Source organism: Nomascus leucogenys, chromosome 22a (assembly GCF_006542625.1).
Source record: "Nomascus leucogenys isolate Asia chromosome 22a, Asia_NLE_v1, whole genome shotgun sequence".
NCBI lineage: Eukaryota > Metazoa > Chordata > Mammalia > Primates > Hylobatidae > Nomascus > Nomascus leucogenys.
The window spans coordinates 91,394,696-91,417,402 of record NC_044402.1 but is presented as its reverse complement, the minus strand read 5'-3'; the positions used below and the strand labels follow the sequence as shown (position 1 = coordinate 91,417,402).

Below are 22,707 nucleotides of genomic sequence, written 5' to 3'. Positions count from 1 at the left end.
AGATCGGTTTCATACGTTTTTCTTTCAGTATGCTTACATAAGAAAACATTAATCATAGCATGTTTTTTATGGCTTTAAATTTGCTCTTTTTTTTGCCCTTTAGTGAGCGCCACATTTTTAACATATACATGCTTAATATGCTTAAACAAAGAACGATTAAAAGGGATTTATTTCCAAATGTTGATAAAATTTCATAAATGATGACATATAAGGTTTAAATGAGAAAACGTTGAAAACATTTAACATATGCATATTCAAGAAAAAAATGGGTTAGGAAAATAAAAATAAAAACTGTCACTAACCTAAATCAAATTAAGTGATTCATTTAATTAATTTAATAATTAATAATTTAATGTTTATTAACTATGACCCATTGTTACAATGCTTTTTTATTATTAAGTGGAAAAACTATCTTTGATTTTTATTTGCTGTTCAATAGCTTTACACTATTGGCAGAAAGTCTTTTCCAACTCAGAAGGCAATTGGAGAAACTAGAGGAGCAATCTACCAAAATGACATATGAAGGTGATCCCATTCCAATGCAAAGAACTCACATGCTAGAAAGAGTCACCTTCTTGATCTACAACCTTTTCAAGAAGTAAGTGAAGTGCTATCAATGGCATCCTCCATTCTGTGAAGTAAGAACACCCTTCCTAAGGTTTTGGTGTTTAGGTGGAAGAGTGGCAGGGAAGTATTCAACAACGAGCCTCAGGGAGAAGTGAATAGAACCCCAGAAAGTTTTAGAAACCACATTTCTACTCTTCACTATTTATTCATCAACACTTCTCTCACCAACTGGCTCAGTTTTCCACAAGCTAAGTCACGCCACTCACCTACAGCTCAGTTTTCACATCTTAGAAAAAATTTCAAGGGTTTTTTCTTACGTGCATATCCATGAAATGAAGGATGCAGAACATTTTCATGTTTATAAGCTAAAGAAAAAAATACTAATATGTACCAGAAATCTTAATATTTAGTCCAAAAAAAGTCATGAAATTTATTTTCGGCCAGGTATGGTGGCTCACACCTGTAATCCCAGCACCTTGGGAGACTGAGGCAAGGAGTTGCTTGAGCTCAGGAGTTGTAGAACAGCCTGGACAACATAAAAAGACCCCCATCTCTACAAAAAAATAAAAAACATATCCAAGCATGGTGGTACATCCCTATAGTCCTAGATACTCAGGAGGCCAAGGCAGGAGGATCACTTGAGCTCAGGAGGTTGAGACTGCAGTGAGCTATGATTGTGCCACTGCACTTCAGCCTGGGCAACAGAGGGAGACCCTTCTCAAAAGAAAAAAAAAATTACTAAATGGACTGGGGCTTTTATTCATGGCTCAATTATAACAATTAAGAATCATTTACTACTGTTAAATGATTTCTAAAAAGTCATTGTAAAGATTTGAGTTTAATTGGGGGTTTGAATATCTTCTAAGTGTAGAAAATTTGGACTTTGAGTGGATAGCATCCTGTTCCTCTGTGGTTTTCAGTCTCAATATTTTCAGTGTTTTCAAATGATGCGCTTTATTTCCTTTCCATCTAGCTCATTTGTGGTTGAGCGACAGCCATGTATGCCAACCCACCCTCAGAGGCCGCTGGTACTTAAAACCCTAATTCAGTTCACTGTAAAACTAAGGTAGGCAAAACATCTCCTACTATTTCGTGTGTTTGTGGAGCTATAGTCTCTGGATGATCAAGGCCAATTTCTCTCATTGTGGCTTGCATTCAGATGTTCTTTATTGAACCATCTGCTGTGTGCCCAGCTCTGAGCTTTGGGAAATACCCACAGAAATGTGAAGATGAGAGCCCTGCTTGTCAAGAGCATGACAGTGCAGATGAGGACGTGAGGGATATTAGCCTGGAAGTATAGAATCATAATATCAGGCACAATGAAATTAATTGCTGAAAAGGTTGACTTCAGAAAAGACTGGAGAGATTGGGAGAGGGGAGGAGGATTGTAGGAGAGTGAGAATACAGAAATAATGGCTTCCTTGCTCTGTCTGGTAATCGTGGGGAACAGGGAAGAGACAGAATTGAGAGGACAGATTGGGGACAGATTCTGAAAGGCTTTGAATATCCTATCCAGGCAACATAGTGGCAAATTCATCTCCTGAGATTACCCAGTAACTGGCTTATTAGACTTTCCACAAAAACTCCCAATAAACAGTTTTCCATATATCCCTACTGTGTACCTGATTTAAAGACATAACTTTTGTGTTATTGTTGCTTTCTCTGTGAATTTGATCCTTTCTATTAGCATTAGCAATCAAAACTTACAGTTTTCCATAATGATGCTGAGAACAATGAGTTTGAGTTCTTACTTTCAAAGATTCTCACCATGCCTGAAACTCCAAGAACTAAAGTTTTAAAGGCCTAATCACTAGGTCACCTCTGGAAAGCTGAAACCACAGACTAACGGGTCAAGAGGTGGTGACGCCATGGTACAGAGCAGTTTAGGGTTCTATGATAGGGTTGCTGATCACATATCACTATTGGAACTCCATTTTTAAAGAGAAGGCATTTGTCTTCGGTTTGCATTTTTAAGACACCATTAACATTCTTAATCAGTTTATTTGTATGAGTTTTGCACCAAGATTTAAGAACTGAAAACAAAAGGCAGAGGCTAGGTTCCTTTTTAAATTGCACTGTTGGCCAAGCTTGGTGGCTCACGCGTATAATCCCAGCACTTTGGGAGCCTGAGGAAGGCAGATCACCTGAGGTCAGGAGTTCAAGACCAGCCTGGACAACATGGCAATACCCCATCTCTACTAAAAATAGAAAAATTAGCTGAGCATGTTGGTGCATGCCTGTAATCCCAGCTACTTGGGAGGCTGAGGCAGGAGAATCGCTTGAACCCAGGAGGTAGAGGTTGCAGTGCACTGCACTCATGCCACTGCACTCCAGCCTGAGCAACAACAGCGAGACTCCATCTCAAAAAATAAAACAGAATAATAAAGTAAAATAAAAAAATAGGCATTCTTCTCAAAAGTTGTTCCTTCCTCATTCCGACATCTCTATATAACTCGGAGGAGAGTGAAATAAGATGGAGAAGTGGTGGACATTCTACTTTTCCTTGAGACACTCCTATAGATGATATAGTAAGTCTAAGATGCTCTCTGGGACAAAAGGGGAGATGAGTAGGGATTGCCTAGCAAAAAAATTCTAAGTGGAAAAGGTATTCTGAATCAGCACCACTTGCATGTTGTGTGAACTGATTGCCAGGGGCACAGAACATTAGCCCCTGGTTGTAGGCTCTGTCTTCCTCTTCTACCTATTGGGTACCCATCCTCCTCCTCTGCACCCTATTCCCCACCATCTTGATAGGTGATCCTTTACTCAAGGTTTTCCTAAAACCCCTCTTTGCCATGCTTTTGCATCCTCCTGTTTCAAAAGGAAGAATGACCTTGAACTCCATGGGACTTGTCAGCATCTTGCGGTGAATCAGATCCTTCCTGAAGTGGTATAAAAAGGAAGGTGGAGAGGAAAAACATCTGGCCTGATTTTATGTGACTATGCCCCCTTCTCACCATTCACCACCAATGACTGCACACTCAACATACTCCAGATCCTGAACCAATCTTGTGCCTTGTACAGGACTTTTAAAGAGCCTTGCAACATTCTACCCACCCTTTTGTTTGGGCTGCCCATGAGCTATGATTTCATTTCTCTAATGCCAGTGAGTTGCTTATCGCCATATTCTCTATATTCCATTTGTGTGCCTGGACTCCCTCCTTTTATGTAGAGCCACGTCCACATTTCTCCCTTCTGCAGTCTTTGCTACAACAGTTCTCTAGTACCTAAGGGTGTACTGCATAAATATGAGGAGCTCAGTGCATGCTGAGTAAATGAGCAAAGTTTAGGATGAGGGCATGAGTAAATGAATGAATGTGTGAGGGATTGAATGACTATCTCTGAAACTGCACTGAACCCACAGGTAGGTTACATCACAGGACAGAAATCTGAGGAGCTGGAGAAAGCAAAAGAATAAAGGATGGGCTGACACCAGAAGGAATTAAAGGAATTTTTATACTGAACTTCAATTACTTGTTCATTTGAAGTTTGTTTTTTTAATGAACATTTTTGCTGTTACTTAAATATAGTGTTTTGAAAGATTTCAAATGTACTTGAGTTGGGATTTTTCCATATTTTACTAGAGTTCTGTCTTAGCATGTTCACCATAAAACACTTACCATTAAAGCTTACAAAGTGTTTTTTTTTTGTAATATGAGGATAAAATGAAGCCATATAAGAATTTTTTTATATCTATACATTTAACTCACATTTGAGCTTTAGCCAAAATATATAGCTTTTCTTCTGACCTGGCCAACGTATTATCCAGCAAACATCAACTGAAGCAATATGGAAACACTTCCAAATGTTTGCCAATAATGCTATTAAGTGACTGATGTCAACATTAGTTACATGGCAAACTAAAGAGGCATTATACATTTCTAAAACACACTAACATATAACTGTAGATAATGTAAGGTTTCTTTATATGCATATTTCATAGTATATTTAAATGTTTAAATATATAAAAGGGTTTTTAAATACTTTTAATTTTTATCTTTGATTTTTTTTCTTGATATCTCTTTCCAGGCTACTAATAAAATTGCCAGAACTAAACTATCAGGTAAAGGTTAAAGCATCAATTGACAAGTAAGTTTTCTAATTTCATTTTGAATTACAATTCCAAATGTAAGACTTTTAAAAATGAATGGCTCTTATTTTATAGAATAATTTTGAACTTTTAAATGTACTTCTCTAACGTTATATAATGAATGTACTTCAAATATTTGACTTTGAAGTTCAAACATTTAACAAAATTCAATGGCATCCTAAATTAAAAATTTTACTATAAAAACTTGAAATCAATTTTATATACTATCCTTTAAAGTATCATAGAGACCGGGTGCGGTGGCTCATGCCTGTAATCCCAGCTACTCAGGAGGCTGAGGCAGGAGAATCGCTTGAACCCAGGGGACAGAGGTTGTAGTGAGCCAAGATTGCACCACTGCACTCCAGCCTGGGCAACAGAGCGAGACTGTCTCAAAATAAATAAATAAATAAAATAAACTATCATAGAAAGTTATTCCTAGATCTATTAAATAGCTTATTTTAAAGAATCTTCTTGGTTTTACAGGAATGTTTCAACTCTAAGGTAAGACATTTACTTTGTGGAAACTTTCTGGCTGCTCTTGTAAATATATTTTACCTGAGACCATGTAAATAGCTAAGATTTCCTCTCCAGCAACCGAAGATTTGTACTTTGTGGAACTAATGTCAAAGCCATGTCTATTGAAGAATCTTCCAACGGGAGTCTCTCGGTAGAATTTCGACATTTGGTAAGTTTGGCAGTAAAGTTACACAGGCTTTTTTTTTCCCCAAAATCAGACATCTTTACTAATACGCCTTATAATTCAGTATATTTTGTGCTTGAATATTTCTTATTTGAAATTGGGAACCGGCTGGGCACAGTGGCTCATGTCTGTAATCCCAGCATTTTGGGAGGCCAAGGTGGGCGGATCACAAGGTCAGGAGTTCAAGACCAGCCTGGCCAACACAGTGAAACCCCGTCTCTACTAAAAATACAAAAAATTAGCCAGGCATGGTGGCAGGCGCCTGTAATCCCAGCTATTCTGGAGGCTGAGGCAGGAGAATTGCTTGAACCTGGCAGACGGAGGTTGCAGTGAGCTGAGATCGTGCCAGTGCACTCTAGCCCAGGCCACAATGCAAGGCTCCGTCTCAAAAAGAAAAGAAAAGAAAAGAAATTAGGAACCATACTGAGAAATAAAACATGCTATCAGTGCAGAATTAAAATGGTAGAAAGAGCACTGAACCTTAACTCAGAAGGTCTGAGTTCTAAACAATGAAGACATAGTACCTAAGTATACATAGTAGTTGGTCAGTATATTTTGCTGATAATGACAGAGGTAATCTGTCTTAAAATGGAGAGGTATTACACAATGGAATATATTATTCAGCCATTGAAAAATGAAATTGTGTCATACACAGCAACATGGATGGAATTGGAGGTCATTATGTTAAATGAAATAAGCCAGGCACAGAAAGATAAATATTGCATGTTCTCACTCATGTGGGAACTAAAAAAGTAGATGTCTTAGAGGCAGACAGTTGAATGGTGGTTACCAGAGGCTAGGAAAGGAAGCAGGGCAGGGGGATAAGAGAAAGTTAGTTAATGGATACAAAGATACAGTTAGATAAAAGGAATAAATTCTGATATTCAGTAGTGTAGAAGGGGCCGGGCACAGTGGCCCACGCCTGTAATCCCAGCACTTTGGGAGGCTGAGGCAGGCAGATCACCTGAGGTCAGGAATTCGAGACCAGCCTGGCCAACATGGTGAAACCTCGTCTCTACTAAAAATACAAATATTAGCCCGGCATGGTGGCAACTGCCTGTAATCCCAGCTACTCAGGAGGCTGAGGGAGGAGAATCGCTTGAACCTGGGTGGCGGAGTTTGCAGTGAGCTGAGATAGCACCTCTGCATTCCAGCCTGCGTGACAGAGCAAGACTCAGTCTCCAAAGAAAAAAAAAAGTAGTGTAGAAGGGAACAATAATTTATTGTATATTTTTAAATAGCAGGAAGAGAAGAATTGTAATGATCCTACCACAAAGAAAAGATAAATTAGGTTATAGATATCCCAATTACCCAAATTTGATCATTACACACTGTATACATGTATCAAAATATCACATGTACCACAAAAATATGTACAACTATGATATATAAATACAAAAGTACAAAGGCATACACACACACACACATACACACATGCAATAATGGATAGGCATTCCTGGCTTCATTTTTACGTCTCCAAAACCATGTCTGGCTAAAAGCGCTTTCATTTTAGGAGGCTAGCTTGGGGAAATAGGATGTTCCTGGGTATAGCAACTGTACACAGTTCACCTTGTCATGTCTAGAAAGCTCTGACCCAGCCTCATCCTGTTGCTTCTTGCTTTTACCACTTCCTCTTGACCTAGAGTTCTCTTTCTGCCTTCTTTCTAATTCTGCGTAGTTCTTAGATTCCCAAAGACCCTACTATTTTTCTCGCCAGAAACCATGTTACTCCTTCTGCTTATTAACATTTAGCAATTGCCTCACTGAATGTTTGGGCACCACTGAATCTGCCTCAAAAAGTCTACTTTCTAAAAGATAAAATGTTAAAATGATAAAAGTCTACTTTCTAAAAGATAAAATGTTTCTAAAAGATAAAAAGATAAAATGTCTACTTTCTAAAAGAGAAAATGTTTGGTTTTTAGTATTGGGGAATATGTTTTTTTTTTTTTTTAATCCTTCATGTCAAATAAACTGCCAAATAAATAAAATGTAATAAAGAATAGTGTATTATAAACACCCTTGTAACTAGCACTCTTTTTTGTTAGGCTCAATTCCTACCCTCCAGGAACTTTCAACAAGGGGCCATGTTTAGTAATAAGTAAAGTAGGAAGAGCGCTTAACTTAGAAATGTCTGTCTCCCAAAAAACTAACATGGAAAAGGAAGGACAAGGAACACACTAAAAATCAGTTAGGTCTTTATTTCAGCAGGTACAATATGTAAAATAACAAAACCTCAGTTTTTACAGTGCTCTTTTGCTCTTGCAAGGCGTCTTCACATTGGTTATCTTCTGCATATAAAATAATAACTTTAATTGCTCTTTAATACAAAAATAAATATAGAAAATAAAAATTGGCCGGGCGTGGTGGCTCACGCCTGTAATCCCAACACTTTGGAAGGCCGAGGAGGGCAGATCACAGGGTCAGGAGATCAAGACCATCCTGGCTAACACGGTGAAACCCCATCTCTACTAAAAATATATATAAAAAAAAATTAGCCTGGCACGGTGGCGGGTGCCTGTAGTCCCAGCTACTTGGGAGGCTGAGGCAGGAGAATGGCATGAACCCGGGAGGTGGAGCTTGTGGTGAGCTGAGATTGTGCCACTGCACTCCAGCCTGAGTGACAGAACCAGACTCCATCTCAAAAAAAAAGAAAAAAAAGAAAAATTTTTAAAATTGTCACCTATAATTCCACCACTTTGCAACACTATAAACATCTTCATTTTTATGATTTCATTCTTTTTTCTAAAATATTTATATATGTATTTTAAAAGTGGGATCAAATAATACACACTGTATAATTTGTTTTCTGCCTCTTTTTCATTCAGTAATCTACATCAATGGACATTTATTTTGTGTCAGTAAGTCTTCTTCCCCTGTAATGTCATTTAATAGCTTACTATGCTATATGGTACACACTGCCCTATAGTTTATTTTTCCAGTCTTCTCCGTTAGACTTGGTTTCTCAGGGATTGGGAATCATCACCTACAGCTTGGGTAAAATGATGCTTTCCGGGTGCAAAGGAGTGCTGTATAGATTCTGAAAGTTCCCAGCGTGATTTCCTTTTTCAAAAATGTTGGCTGAAAGCTAAAGTCTTAGTGATATGCCAACTCAAGTTTCTAAAGTAGCATCCCATGGGGTGAGACAGGGAGCTCCTCTCTGTCAAATCTGGGCAGTTGTGTCAGGTTTCAATGAGTTTGAAAATATGTTGCTGTTCTAGAAGTCAAAACTGTGGCCAAGAAAATGACTGCAACAGGTACGACCAAATTAATATGTAGCTGATAATGCTTTTCCATCTAAATATTGTTGTTTTCTTTTACAAAGCAACCAAAGGAAATGAAGTCCAGTGCTGGAGGTAAAGGAAATGAGGTAGGAAATGTTTTCTCCTATAGAATTTTTCTGGAAACAGATCTTATAATATCTTATTTTTACAAAGCTTTAAAACTGCTTGACTTCATATAAAATCAAATTCATGTTTTTCTGATTATAGATGTAAAGCTTGATAATTGCAGACAATATGAGGAAGTGTTTTAAAAAGAGAAAATAAAAATAACATATAATAACACCATCCAAAGAAAATAACTGTTAACATCTTGGTATACATCATTCCAGTCTTTTATTTATATATATATTACTTTAAAAACATATGATACTCATTGCTTCATAGCCTGCTTTTTTTCACATAGCAATGTATCTTTTTTTTCTTTTTTTTTTTTTTGAGAAGGGTCTCACTCTGTTCAGCCCAGGCTGGAGTGCAGTGGTGAGATCTTGGTTCACTGCAGCTTTCGCCTGCCAGGCTCAAGTGAACCTCCCACCTCAGCCTTGCAAGTAGCTGGGACTATAGGTGTGTGCCACCATATCTGGCTAGTTTTTGTGTTTTTTGTAGAGACAGAGTCCCACCATGTTTGCCAGGCTGGTCTTGAACCCCTTGGCTCAAGTGATCCACCCACCTTGTCTCCCAAAGTGCTGGGATTATAGGCGTGAGCCACCGTGCCCGGCCTGGAGAACAGTTTTCTATAATTTTAAATACTCTTGGAGAACATGATTTACATTGCTTGCATTACATTACATTTTATAGGTGTGCCATAGTTTCTTTAGTCAGTCCATTATCAAGAAATATCTTTGTCATTCTTCATTTTTGTTCACTCATTTTCTCACATATATGAAGTCAGGCTGAAAAATTATGATATGTGGGGCAAGAAACAACCCTATTATTTTGAGATATCAATTACCTCGCTCTCTAAGGTTTGCATTTCACTAGACAAATTGCATGAAAGAACAAATTGATGCAGTCTGAATACTCCGTTGAGTTAGTTGATGATAGAGCAGTCAAATCATGAACTGAACATGACCTTGGAGAACATCTATTGAGTTGACCTCGAAACTAAGGCATAAGTCAATGACCTATATATTTGGAACTAGAAAACCTGGATTTGAGTACATGCTCTGCCAGGGCCCGAAAATGTGATGTTTGGCAAATGAACTGATGAAGAAATATTGCATTTTTTTCCTCTAAGAGATCAGGATAGTCATGCTCAACAGCCCCTGCTCAGAGGTGCTGCAGGTGTAAAACCACCTACGTGATGCAATTTTGAAGCAGTGAGGTTTATTTCTGGGGTGGTTCATATGGATCCAAACTCTTGGCTTTATAGTCACAGCTCCTGTGAAAAAGATCTTTGAATTGTTTGGAGGCAAAGCACTTTATAAATCCAGCATCCAATGACATCTAATTTATCACACCTCACAAAACCATAAAGATCCATCACAAAAGATTTAATGCCCTACCATTTTGCCCTCCAAGAATTCTTCATTCCCTTAATTGTGTCCTAAAGATCATTTGCCAAACATCATAGCCTCACCGAAGACGAGCTCAGTCTTCCAGGGTAGAATTGCTGCTCAGGGCAGAGCTCCCTAAGCAGGTCTCTGCAGTCAAAGAAATCACAGGAGCAGAGTTTTTGGGTTTAAGGAGATTCTGGTAAAACAAATGAGTGAAAGATATTCTTCCCCGCTTATAGAAACCCATAAAGGTTTTCTAAACTTCCTAGTTAAACATTGGCACATTTTAAATAAAAGCTCATTTCACACATCTCCTTGGAATTCTGGCCAGAGTTGCAACATTTCATTCAGTTTGACATCCGAGTATTATTTATGAATCTGAACAGACTAAGCATCATTATCCTGAACTTTTCTTAAGTAAAGCAAATCAAATAAATCCAAATAGCTCAACTCTTGTAGTATATTGTCATCTTTATGAATGTAAAATGAAAATCTTCACTTGAATTTCCCTAGAGACAGAAATCTAGGTAAATCATCTTCCACTGTAGAAAAACCAACCACTGTCTTATTAACACTGTCTACTTATATTTCCTTCAATGTATTTCCTCTTATTTTCTGATGATTAGCAAAATCATACAGTCATGTCAGAATGATTTTATTCCTTCCCTTTTTTCCCAGGTTTGCCGAATCAGGTTAATTTTATTTTAAGCTATTCTTTGAGCTCCATCTGTTGGCAGAATTTTAGTATGACTCCTAGGTACATTTAAAAACAAACCACAGATTGAACCGTATGTTGTGTGCAGCAGTAACAGTTGACTAGTCACGAAACACATGAAGGAAGATAAGCCGGGAATCAGGGGCTTGGCCATTCATTAGGGATGATCACACTAAGGTTAGGAAAGAGTGAGGAAAGAACGGACAATAAAGTGAAGTTCATAAAGTCATGAGGCCAGGGATTGTGGTCACAAATTGCAGGAAAACAGGAAGCTAAGATATCGCAACCTCATTTTCAAGTTTCAAAAAGTTCCTATTGCTTATCTGTGAGCACCTGTAGCCTGCTAAGAATGTCTTCAACAATCCTCATGTGGCTTTTACTATATACTGGACACTAACAGCTTCACTAATACTGATTTCTGTAACTCTTGCAACAAGACTGTGAAGTAGGTACTATTAGCTTCATACTTATTTCAGTTATGGAAACTGAGGCACAGAGTGGTCACACAGCTTACTCAAGATTGAGGGGGCAGTTGATGGCAGGGCCAAGATAAAACCGTGGCAGTCTGCTCCCGGCCCCTCTCCTATGCTGCCTCTGGGTCGCAGAACCTTCCCTGGGAGAGGCGAGCTGGTTGGCACTCCTCCTGCCCCATCACCTCACCCCATCTATCTCACAGAGTGTCTGCACCTCGCCCACCTGCTCAGAAATCATGACTGTCTCACACCATAATTTAAAATACTGCTTCCTCGGAAAATGTTGTTGACCTCTCTTGTCTACTCTGTCTCCTTTTGCACTTGTGTCGTGCCTCAGTGGGATAGTGGAGTTAGCCGTGTTGGTTTCTGCCTCTTCGGGCAATCTGAGCTTGCACAAGCCACTTAACCTCTCTAACTCCCAATTTCCTTATCTACAAAATGGTGCTAATGTTAATCTACACTTCTAAGGGTTGTTATGAGAACTGAATGAGCTGTGTGTGAGTCAGTGGTGGTGGGCTGTGTAGATGTTGGTGACGGCATTTACAGATCAGCCTCCTCTGGAGGGAACAGGTATCTATACAGATGGGAAAACTGGGCTCTAAAACATGGTACCTAACTTCAGACAACTGCTGATCTTTCTCCTTCTCTGCTCACCTGCCAAGTGCTCTGCTGGAGATGTGGTCCCTTTCAGGGGACCCTGGGCACTTCCCTCTTCCAGCTCCAGGTCCCTGAAACCTCAGGTCACCATTTGTGTATGCCCCTTTATGGGATTTCATGTCTGGGATTCCTGCTACCACTCCAATGCTCTTTACCTCCATCACACACACACACACACACACACACACACACACACACACACAAACACACACACAATTTTGGGTCCCTCCATTCTACTTTTGTGGTTGTAAGAGTTCGTATCAGATAGTTATTAAATGATTGACAATGGACAAAGATGTCATAAATGATAGTTTCCCTAAGTTGCCATTCCAGACCTCCCTAGAATTGCAGCACCCTGTGACTGTTTGAGATTACCCAAGAAGAGCTGAGCTGTCAGGACCTACAGGGGCTATTGACTTTAGGATTGGGTGAAAGGAGGAAGTTGCACAAGACCCATTCTCTTCCCAGAAAACCCAGAGATGCCAAAGAGGTACCTCAGGAACCCCATTTGCCTTGGGGGTTGGGGAAATGTGGAGCTCTGGCTCCCTCATGACTGTTTCTATCAAGGAAGCTTTATTTTACGTATTTACAGATGGAAACTCTGGTGGAAAGTTTACTTTCAAGAATATGTACCAAGGTCAAAAAAAAAAAACCATTTAGATTCATTGGACTAGACAATCTCTGAAGTTTCTCTGACTAAGATTCTTTAATCCTCAGAAGTGCAACATAGGGTAGGAGCTTTAGATTTTTTAAAATGAATTTAATTTTAAGAATTTGCTTTGGAATTTCACAACATTCCTTGAGGAATCTGTAGACACGCTATCATAAAATCAACTTTAGCAAGCACTGCCTTTCTCTCCCCTCTATTCTCTCCTGGGAAGAGTCAATGTGAATAAACGATTTCATCACCTAGAAAGTGGCCAGACTTTGAGACCATCAGTCTGTCCCTGTAAAATAAACATTCCCAGGAAGCAACCTTTCCCTGGAGGTCCTTATCTAGCAGGGAGCCAGCTAGAGAGTGATTATTGAAATGTGAAAACTGTTTGAATAGAGAAGCTGGAATTGCAGTCTCTCCAGTTTGCTCTTTGTCAGTGGGCTTTAACTGATAAATGACAGTTTCAGCCACAGACTGAGGTGTTAGGTAATTTTGTTTATGTGGTGGAAAATCATGAAGCACAATGAAGCTATTAGTAAAGCCTGGGTGACTTGAGTTTCATTTAACAAAATAGCCAAACAGATGTTCTTTCAAGGTTCAATGTTCTCAAACACAGACACGCTACTCACACCCCAGCTAGCCCAAGCGTTTGCACAGCAAGTTGATTTCTCGCTGAACTAATTTAAAGAGTTGCAACACTTTTTTGAGGGAGAAATTGTATAAAATTATTACTAAAACCTTAGACTTTGTAGAAGGCAGCACAGGGCTTTATGAGCTAGGCAGTGTTGTCATTTTACATTCCTGTCTTCTGATTCTGTGATTCTGTGATTAAAGGCTATCTCTCATGTGATTGGACCACTGTTTCCCTCTCTTCTTATTGTTTCCCAGGATCTAACCCACTGTCTAGCACATAATAGCTGCTCAATAAATATTCACCAAATGAAAGGGTTATTTTAATTGTTTCTATTCCACATAGTTTTCCATGGGGGACATTACAATAAATTATGGATTGTTAAGAGATGAGCAAGAAATTTGGATGAAAATCACCCTTTATCCCAGTCATATTTTTCTTAGCAGAGGTTTCTGTCAAGTTAAAAGCTATTACCATTTGTTGGCCAGGCGTGGTGGCTGATGCCTGTAATCCCAGCACTTTGGGAGGCCGAGGCTGGTGGATCACGAGGTCAGGAGAGTGAGACCATCCTGGCTAACACAGTGAAACCCTGTCTCTACTAAAAAATACAAAAAATTAGCCAGGCATGGTGGCGGGCGCCTGTAGTCCCAGCTACCGGGGTGGCTGAGGCAGGAGAATGGCGTGAACCTGAGAGGCAGAGCTTGCAGTGAGCTGAAATCGCACCACTGCACTCCAGCCTGGGTGACAGAGCAAGACTCCATCTCTCAAAAAAAAAAAAAAAGCTATTACCATTTGTTAATATATTCTAGGTTTCCAAGGTGTATTATTAGACACTGAGCAGAGGAAACAGAGAAGAATATGGTGACATCTAGACCTACCTTTCATCGGATTGTATTTTTTTTTTCCAAGTGGAGCCCTGGTTAAGTTGGTTGTCCAGTTTTCTAGTTTCTTAGCAGATTTTCCAATGGATATTTTTCTTTAGAAGTACAATACAGTCAATCCAGCTATTATATTCAGTGCCACATAATGTGATGTACCATATAATGTAAATATCATTAATATGGATATTTTGTATCTGTTATCATCTTGGATGATTAAGATGGCTTTGATACAAACTTTAATGGTGCATCTTTTTTTTTTTTTTTTTTTTTTTTGAGGTGGAGTTTCTCACTCTTGTTGCCCAGACTGGAGTGCAGCGGCGTGATCTCGGCTCACTGCAACCTCCGCCTCCAGGGTTCAAGCAATTCTCCTGCCTCAGCCTCCTGAGTAGCTGGGACTACAAGCACCCACCACCATGCCCAGCTAATTGCATTTTTTTTTAGTAGAGACGGGGTTTCACCATGTTGGCCAGGCCGGTCTTGAACTCCTGATCTCAGATGATCCACCCACCTCAACCTCCCAAAGTGCTGGGATTACAGGCGTGAGCCACTGCGCCCGGCCCTAGTGGTGCATCTTATCTATGATGTTTTTCCATTCAGTGAGGAATGGAACCTGCAAATGTGAGACTGAATAGTGTTCTAGCTTAGACTACACTGATGAAATAAGGAAGACTATGATGCTCATGCAAGCTGTGAAAATTAATAATGCTTTATTTGGTCAGAGCGTCTTTCCTCCAGTCTTGTGTACAGTATGTCAGCTTCCTTGCTGGATTTTGTTCTAAGTGTGCCTCACAATTGCATCAGAGATTTAAAGTAAACATTAGAAATTATTTTGAATCACTGAGAAAATAATCACCCTCTCACCACCCACATTTCAGTTCAGTAAAGTACTGTATAAAGCATAAAGTTTTTTTCCAAAGCTAATGGACAACCCTGAGTGTCATTGCTCTGTCTGCGGAATCCTGGTTTCTCACACTTTTAAGACCCTGATATTTGGTGGTGAACACACAGGTTCCATAACTCAAAGAGCTGAGGAAGCTATCAGTACTGAATTATCATATGTATAGTTATTAATAGCAATTAAACTATAGGCCAGGCGTGTTGGCTCATGCCTGTAATCCCAGAACTTTTGGAGGCCAAGACAGGCAGATCACTTGAGCTCAGGAGTTCAAGACCAGCCTGGCCAGTATGATAAAACCTTGTCCCTACTAAAGATACAAAAATTAGCTGGGCATAATGGCATGCTCCCGTAGTCCCAGCTACTCAGGAGGTTGAAGCAGGAGAATCGCCTGAACCCAGGAGGCGGAGGTTGCAGTGAGCCAAGATCATGCCACTGCACTCCTGCCGGGGTGACAGAGCAAGACTGTTTCTCAAAAAGAAAAAAAGAAATTAAACTATAGAGGCTGAAATGTGAGAGCAATGGGACCTATAAGAGGAAACACTAAATTTTTTCTACTCTTACTCTCCATACCTCCCTTCTGGTCACCTAAATATGTGTGGGGATTTCTCTCCACTAACAACCAGTTCTCCAGCAGACACAAACTGGGCGTCTACAATTTAACCCAATTCTAACACTCTTTACCTTAACCTACAGGCTAAGGACTTAGTCCCACAAGACTGCCCCCAACTCAGATGCCCATCGTAAGTCCCAGGTTGTGATCTGCACTTCTGACCAATCAGCAATAAATTGAGGGTTCCCACTATTCCCTCCTCAGGTCCAATGAATTTGCTAAAGCAGTTCACAAAACTCAGGGGAACATTTTACTTATATTTCCTGGTTTACTATCAAGGATATTACAAAGAATACACATGAACAGCCAAATGGAAGAGATGCACAGTGCAAGGCATGGAGAAGGGGTGTGGATCTCCCATGTCCTGTCCAGGTGCGCCACCCTCCTAGCACCTCCATGTCTTCAGCAACCCAGAAGCTTCCCAAAATCTGTTCTTTGAGGTTTTTATGAAAGCTTCATTACATACAGTTCATTACAAAGTTGATCACCTTTGCCATTGTGGATGAATTCAACTTTCAATCCCTCTCCCCTTCCCAGAGGTCAGGGAGTGGGGTAGAAGTTCCAACTCTCTAATCACATGATTGGTTCCCCTAGCAACCAACCCTCATCCTGAGACTATTTAGAAGCCCACCAAGATACACTTCATTAGGACAGAAAATGCCAGAAAATTCCAGGAATTTAGGAGCTCTGTGTCAGACAATCCTATCACTAAGGAAATTACAAACGTCTTAGGAACCTGTGTCAAGAACCAGGGTCAAAGACCAAATTTTTAGAACAGAAGACTCACCTAGCATCTCCATCTAGAAAGGTCTTAGGAGCTCTGTCTCAGCAACCAGGTGCAGGGACCAAATACAGATTTCTTATTATATCACAATATCATAGCACCTCAACTCCAAAAGTTTTCCTTCAACCATCCCCCAGCTGCAGTCCTCCCTACAAAGAAAGTCTTCTGTGGGGTTAAGGCAATGTGCTCACCCAGAATCCAGGACCCCAGAATTCTCAGCCCGGAAGACCTCAAGCCCACTTCCAGGGCCTGTGTAGGCCTCTCCAGGTCTACTCTCCCAAGCACAGTTGACACCGTCAGTGCAAACATGTCTAGGCACAGGAGAGACCTAGAGGCCACACTGGTCATGCGAGGCCCTTCACAGAGGTAGAAGCAAAGGGGGCAGGCAATGGCCCAAGATGCCTGTGCTATCTTTACCTGTGCCACCATGTTCCAGTAAGACTTCGAGGAGCTAAAACCTGGCCAATTAGGTTATGTGAAGGCTATGTCAAGGCAGGAGGCTAGACCATATGTTAACAGTTTGTTAACTTGATTGATAATGGTTAAATGTTTTACATATAGTATTGGATCTCTATCTGTGCACTTGCCTGAGGCCTCTCAAATGTTCTGCACCATTGGACTCAGAGATAATGTGAAAGGCACCCATTAGTGAACATGAAGTGGAAGTTGTAGATTCTTCAGTTGTCTCGTGTTTTGCATAGTGTAAGCATCCCCTCCCTAGAGGGCAGTGAGATTTTCTATTGTTCAAAAATACACCTTCTGGGTGCCTACACTCAAGACAACTAGTCTATCTCAAGCTCAACCAAAGAAAGAGCAACGTATTTAACATAAAGGGGCTGAGGAAGAGGAACTGGCTGTTTGATGTGTTGACGTGCTGGGAGTACTTTTAGGGGTGGTTTAGGGATTTTTAGGCAGAATGTTTATTAAACATAACTTTCTACTAACCCAGTGAGAAGTGATTGCACCCTAGTCAATATAACTACTTGCGGGCAATGTAAGGTATCACAAAGATCTACTTCCTTCTCAATAACAAATCTTAAATGTAGCATTCTCATTATCAAGGAAGTCTTCCCACGTAATCACAGAATTGTTATTCATATCATCACATTAGACTGTTTTTATTATTTCCAATTTCAAATGCAAACAGGATTCTGACTTATTAATGCATATTTAGTGTTGACCTTCTTTTTTTTCAGGTGACCCTGCCACCTCCATCCCCCCACCCTGAATTTTCTGGTATAGATAATGCTACTTGTTCACATGTTCCCAGGGCTCATTTTATAAATTGTTGAAGCTTTATATCTCCAAATTTTCCACCTCCTTTTTGAGATTAAACGCAATGAGGATACACACATTGAGAATAATTCCTCCCAAATTCCACCCAGGATTCTTGTTAAAATGCAGAATCTGACTCAGTAAGCCTGGAATGAGGTCAGAGATCTTGTTTTTCTTACAAGCTTTTAGGTGATAGTAATACTGCTGGTCCTTTTTCACCTACTATAAAATTTCATCAGGGACTAACTGCAATTTCCTACTTCTTTCTATGTCAAACTCCTCCCCAGAGGTGATTATTTTTTGAGCTGTAAATATCATGCTAATACTGATATCTCTTGATTTTTTTAATTTTATATATCTAACTTCTGATTTTCTATAAAAGATTAAGCTACATCTTTCTTATAGCAGCTCTCCACACATAGAAATTCTCCCCCATCTTCACAATATCATTATATAACATATTTTCATTTACTCAATGTATTCAATGTTTACCTTACTATGATTATATAAAAATTGTTAACAGCTAAGCCATATAGCATTACTATGATTGTATTTCCATTCTTGTATTACTTTTAGTTTTCTCTGGATTTCATCGTTTCCCTGAGTTTTTCATTTGATTAATTTATGTACTTGTCACTAATTAAGCCCCAAACTTTCCATCAGAACTAGAAAACTCCTTACAATTTGGTCAAACATGTCCATCTATGAGTTCGTTTCTTCTTTTTTTCTTGGCAACATCGCTCTGGGAGCCCTCCGTCTTCTGGCTCCAGTCCTGGCTACTTGCCCTCTGATCCTGTTGTGCAGTTGTGGGGTTGTGGTCTTTTTGTGTATTGTTTTGTTTGTTTGTTTTTGAAACTCCCTTTCACCATTATCCTAGGGAGTCCCACCCCCTTCCCCTGGCTGGGTTCATGTCTTCCTCTTTCTTAGGTTACTGTCTCCTTTTTATTAAAGAGACTCTTTCAGTAGTTTCCAGAGAAAAAGTACTAGGGAGCCAAATTTCCAGAGGACTTGCATATCTGAAAAAATGTTTCCCATCCATAGTTGACTGATAGTTTGGCTGGATATAGAATTCTGGGTTAGAAATCATTTTTCCTCCTAATTCTTAAAGCACTATTCCATTGTCTTCTACTTATCTTTTATTCTGATTCTTAATCATTTATAAATGCCTTTTTATTCCTGCACTCCTGAAACTTTTAAACTGGTTTCCTGCAATTTTACAGCAATGAGTTTTGGTGTGGCCCTTCATTTATTTATTGTGCCAGCCATTCACAGGTCCTTCCAATTTGAACACTCATGTCCTTTAGTTTGAGAAGTTTTGTTGTATTATTCATTTTTATAGACTATTGAAAACATGTAAAAACATAAAGAATAATAGCATGAACATCCATCAAATAGCTTAAAAATTCAAACTTTGCAAATATAGTTGAAGACACCTGGTATCCCCATCACCCCCCACTTTTAATCCTTTTCCTCTCTGTACCTACCCACCTCCCAATAACCTTTGTCTTGAATTTTGATGTTTATTGTTTTCAAGAATGCCTTTATACTTTTTCTATGAATGAACATGTTTCTATGTACTTTATATTATTCTGTATTATAAATTTAGATTTTACATAAATGGCATCCTTATGTATATATTTTATCACAACTTGCTTTTCTTGCTCAACAAAATATTTTCTGAGACTCATTCCTACATTGATTCGTGTTGCCGTGGATCATTTATTCTAATGCTGTATAGTTTTTTGCTCTATAAATAGACACAGCATAGCTAGCTATTCTCCTATTGATGAATCATTTTAGCATTACAAGCAGTTCTACTATAAACGTTCTTCAATTAACATTCTTCTACATGTCTTTTTTTTAATGAGTGCAAAAAATCTTCGACCTATATATATTTGGTAGCAGATGAGTCAGAATCAGATGATTCAACAAGAATTATTATGTATAGGTAATGTGCATCTTCTACTTTTCTAGATACTGAGGAATTGTTCTCCAAAGTGGTTATAACAATTTCATAAGTGGTATATGAGTTACAATTTGTTTATGTCTTTGATATTTCCTCTACTCCATTTTCTCTGTTCTCTTTCTGGAACTTGTGTTAGTTTTTTGTTGCAGTTCATGTATTAATTCTTTATTTGCTATCTTTTCTATTCTATTTTTGACGTCTTTGTGGGTTTTTTTGTTTGTTTTACATTCTGGGAAATTTCCTCTACTTTATGTCCAATCTTTTTACTGACTTGTCTATTTCTCTTATTATATTTTAAGTGGTTCTTTATTATTTTCAGGATGTTTCTTACAATAATATTCTATTCTTGTTATACTGATGTAACATTTGTTTTATATAGTTTTAAAAACGTGTTTTAATGTCCATTTTCAAATATATACAGAAATAGAGAATACAATGAATGAATTTAAGTATCACCTAACTTCAACAATGATTAATATTTTGCCTATCTTATTTAACCTATTTTTCACCTATACATAAATTTTTCCTGGAATTCTCAAATTCTAGATAGTACAGTATAATACAGATACTTCAGCAGGTATCTTTAGAATATAAGAAATGTTTAAACCTAACCACAATACCCTTATCACAAAAACCAAAATAACAATTTTTTTTTAAATCCTTCCTTAATAAAATCCTGTTTTTTGTTCAAATTCCTCCATTGTCTCAAAAAAGGCCATTTGACAGTTGGTTTGTTCAAATCCGTATCTAAGCACTATATTCCCATTACAAATGGTTGATCTGCCCCTTCAACATGCCATGTATTAATTGAATAAACTGAGCTGAATACAGTAGACTTTTTTCGCTGTTTTTTTACTCTTCTTTTTTTTTTATTTTTTTTATTTTTTTTACTTCTTGCTTTTCCTCTGAGTTTTTTGTTTTTGCATTCTTATTTCATGTGAGAGGCTTTGTCAAATGCCTGATGATCATTAGCTTGCTGTTAATAATTAAGAGAAGGTCACTAAAACACAGCCTGAAAATTCTATGTGTGTGTTGAGAACTGTAGACTTAGGGTGATTATTGGAATCTGGCTGTTTCAATGGGTTGTTGGGGGACAGTGGTGGGTGTAGAAGGCAGTATCTGTTTGTTACCTCCCTTGGTCTGGCAAACTTCCCAGATACCTTTCCAGGAGCTTTTAAGCCTGGCTGTAGATGTCGGAGAAGGGGCAAGCATGGGCTTAACCGTAAACTTTCACAGGACCTTCCTCTCTTTAGCACACACAGCACCTAACCCCTGACTGCAGCTTGACCTTGTTCCCAGAATGTAGAGAGCCTCTGTAATTCCTCTGACTCGTCCGCTTCAAAGAGCAAACCTCCCTCCTGTGCCCAGGTCTAGAGGGGTGGAGACCTCACTGCCTGAGCTGGGGTTCTTACAGCATATCCTGGTCTGCAGTCTTCTTTTCTGCAGCCTCAGGGCACTCAGTGCTTTCAACCCCTGGGTTCTGTCTTCTACCCTCACTCTACATTCCCCTACCTTTCACTCAGGGACCTAGATTACAGTTTCACTTTATTGGAAAGTGAATAAAACTCCAGCTATTACCTTATTGGAGTGTCTGGAGGGAACAGAGGAAAATACATGTACTCCATCTACCATGTTAAACCAGAAGGAGGTCTTGCGTTCTTTTTGAACAGATTCATTGTGACACTAAGACTTGTATCTGTATACCTATGCATATATGGATTGCTTTTATTAACATTTGGTAAATCGAAAGGACCAATTTTCAAATATTAAAATAAGGAACAACTTGTCTAAATGTCAACTGAAAAAAAACTATGTTAGAATTTTTAAAGCCAGAAATTATCTTGTTTTGAAGACTTAAAATCTTTCTGTTTGGGGAAATGAAGATTTTCCAAACTGTATATAACTTTTAAAACATTAAGGGGGAATGTTCAATAATAGAGATTGTTTGGGGGCATTTACTTTATTAATTTATTAATAAATATATTTATATAGAAACAAGTCTTCTATTAGATAGTGAGTATGCATTTGTGAGGTAACAATTTATTTCTCTCTCCCTTAGGGATGTCACATGGTGACTGAAGAACTTCATTCCATAACCTTTGAAACACAGATCTGCCTCTATGGCCTGACCATAGATTTGGAGGTAGGTGTTTCAAGAACATACACTATTTACTAATGACATTTGCAAGAATTGGTCAGCATTAATAGATGTAAGCTCGGTCTTTTCTAGGTTTTAGTACATTCCCTATTCATTACTTTTGTTTTAATTTAGAAAGTCAATATGTCAAATATTCGCTAGTTAACATAATATTTTGGTTAAATATATATGATAAAAGCTTGTGGGTAGCTGGGTGCAGTGGCTCACACCTGTAATCCCAGCACTTTGGTAGGCCAAGGTGGGTGGATTGCTTGAGCCCCAGAATTCGAGACCAGCCTGGGCAACAGGGCAAAACCCCCCATCTCTACTAAAACTACAAAAATTTGCTGGGCGTGGTGGCACGTGCCTGTAGTCCCAGCTACTCAGGAGGCAGAGGTAGGAAGATCAATTGAGCCCAGGAGGTGGAGGCTACAGTGAGTGGTGATCATGCCACTGCACTCCAGCCTGGGTGACAGAGTGAGACCCAGTCTCAAAAAAATAAATAAATAAAAAATAAAACAAAATGAAAAACTCAAGGGCATTATGAACTTTATATACATTAAATAATTTGTTGCTCGGGTTCTTGTTTGTTTGTTTTCTGGGATTTCCTGAGTCATGAACACTCAGTGGAAAGCCTAAAGATAAATAAGTAGCCTTGAATTTATGTCATGTAGTGATATATTTTCTTTTTCTTTTTTGTAGTAATATATTTTCAAAAATTTAACTTGTACTAAAAATCTCACAGAAGGAAGATTTCTCTAACATAATGAGCAAAGACAAATAATAGGAACATTATAGTACGTTGCTTTGATCCTCGTAAAACAATCACCACTAAACTCAAAGAAAGAATAAAGAAACTTTTGGGATTAAATTGAGCATGAATTGACTATGTGC

At 38.8% G+C, this 22,707-nt stretch overlaps 1 protein-coding gene across 1 annotated transcript in view; it reads left to right on the top strand.

Moving 5' to 3' along the window:
* STAT4 (signal transducer and activator of transcription 4) overlaps positions 1-22,707 on the top strand; it is a 150,092-nt gene that overhangs the window by 116,746 nt on the left and 10,639 nt on the right. Inside the window, exons 10-16 of the mRNA XM_030803606.1 lie at positions 440-598; positions 1,541-1,633; positions 4,597-4,656; positions 5,141-5,158; positions 5,249-5,342; positions 8,680-8,724; positions 21,736-21,819. Of these exons, the coding sequence (XP_030659466.1) occupies positions 440-598; positions 1,541-1,633; positions 4,597-4,656; positions 5,141-5,158; positions 5,249-5,342; positions 8,680-8,724; positions 21,736-21,819 (553 nt within the window). The remainder of the gene's footprint in view (positions 1-439; positions 599-1,540; positions 1,634-4,596; positions 4,657-5,140; positions 5,159-5,248; positions 5,343-8,679; positions 8,725-21,735; positions 21,820-22,707) is intronic.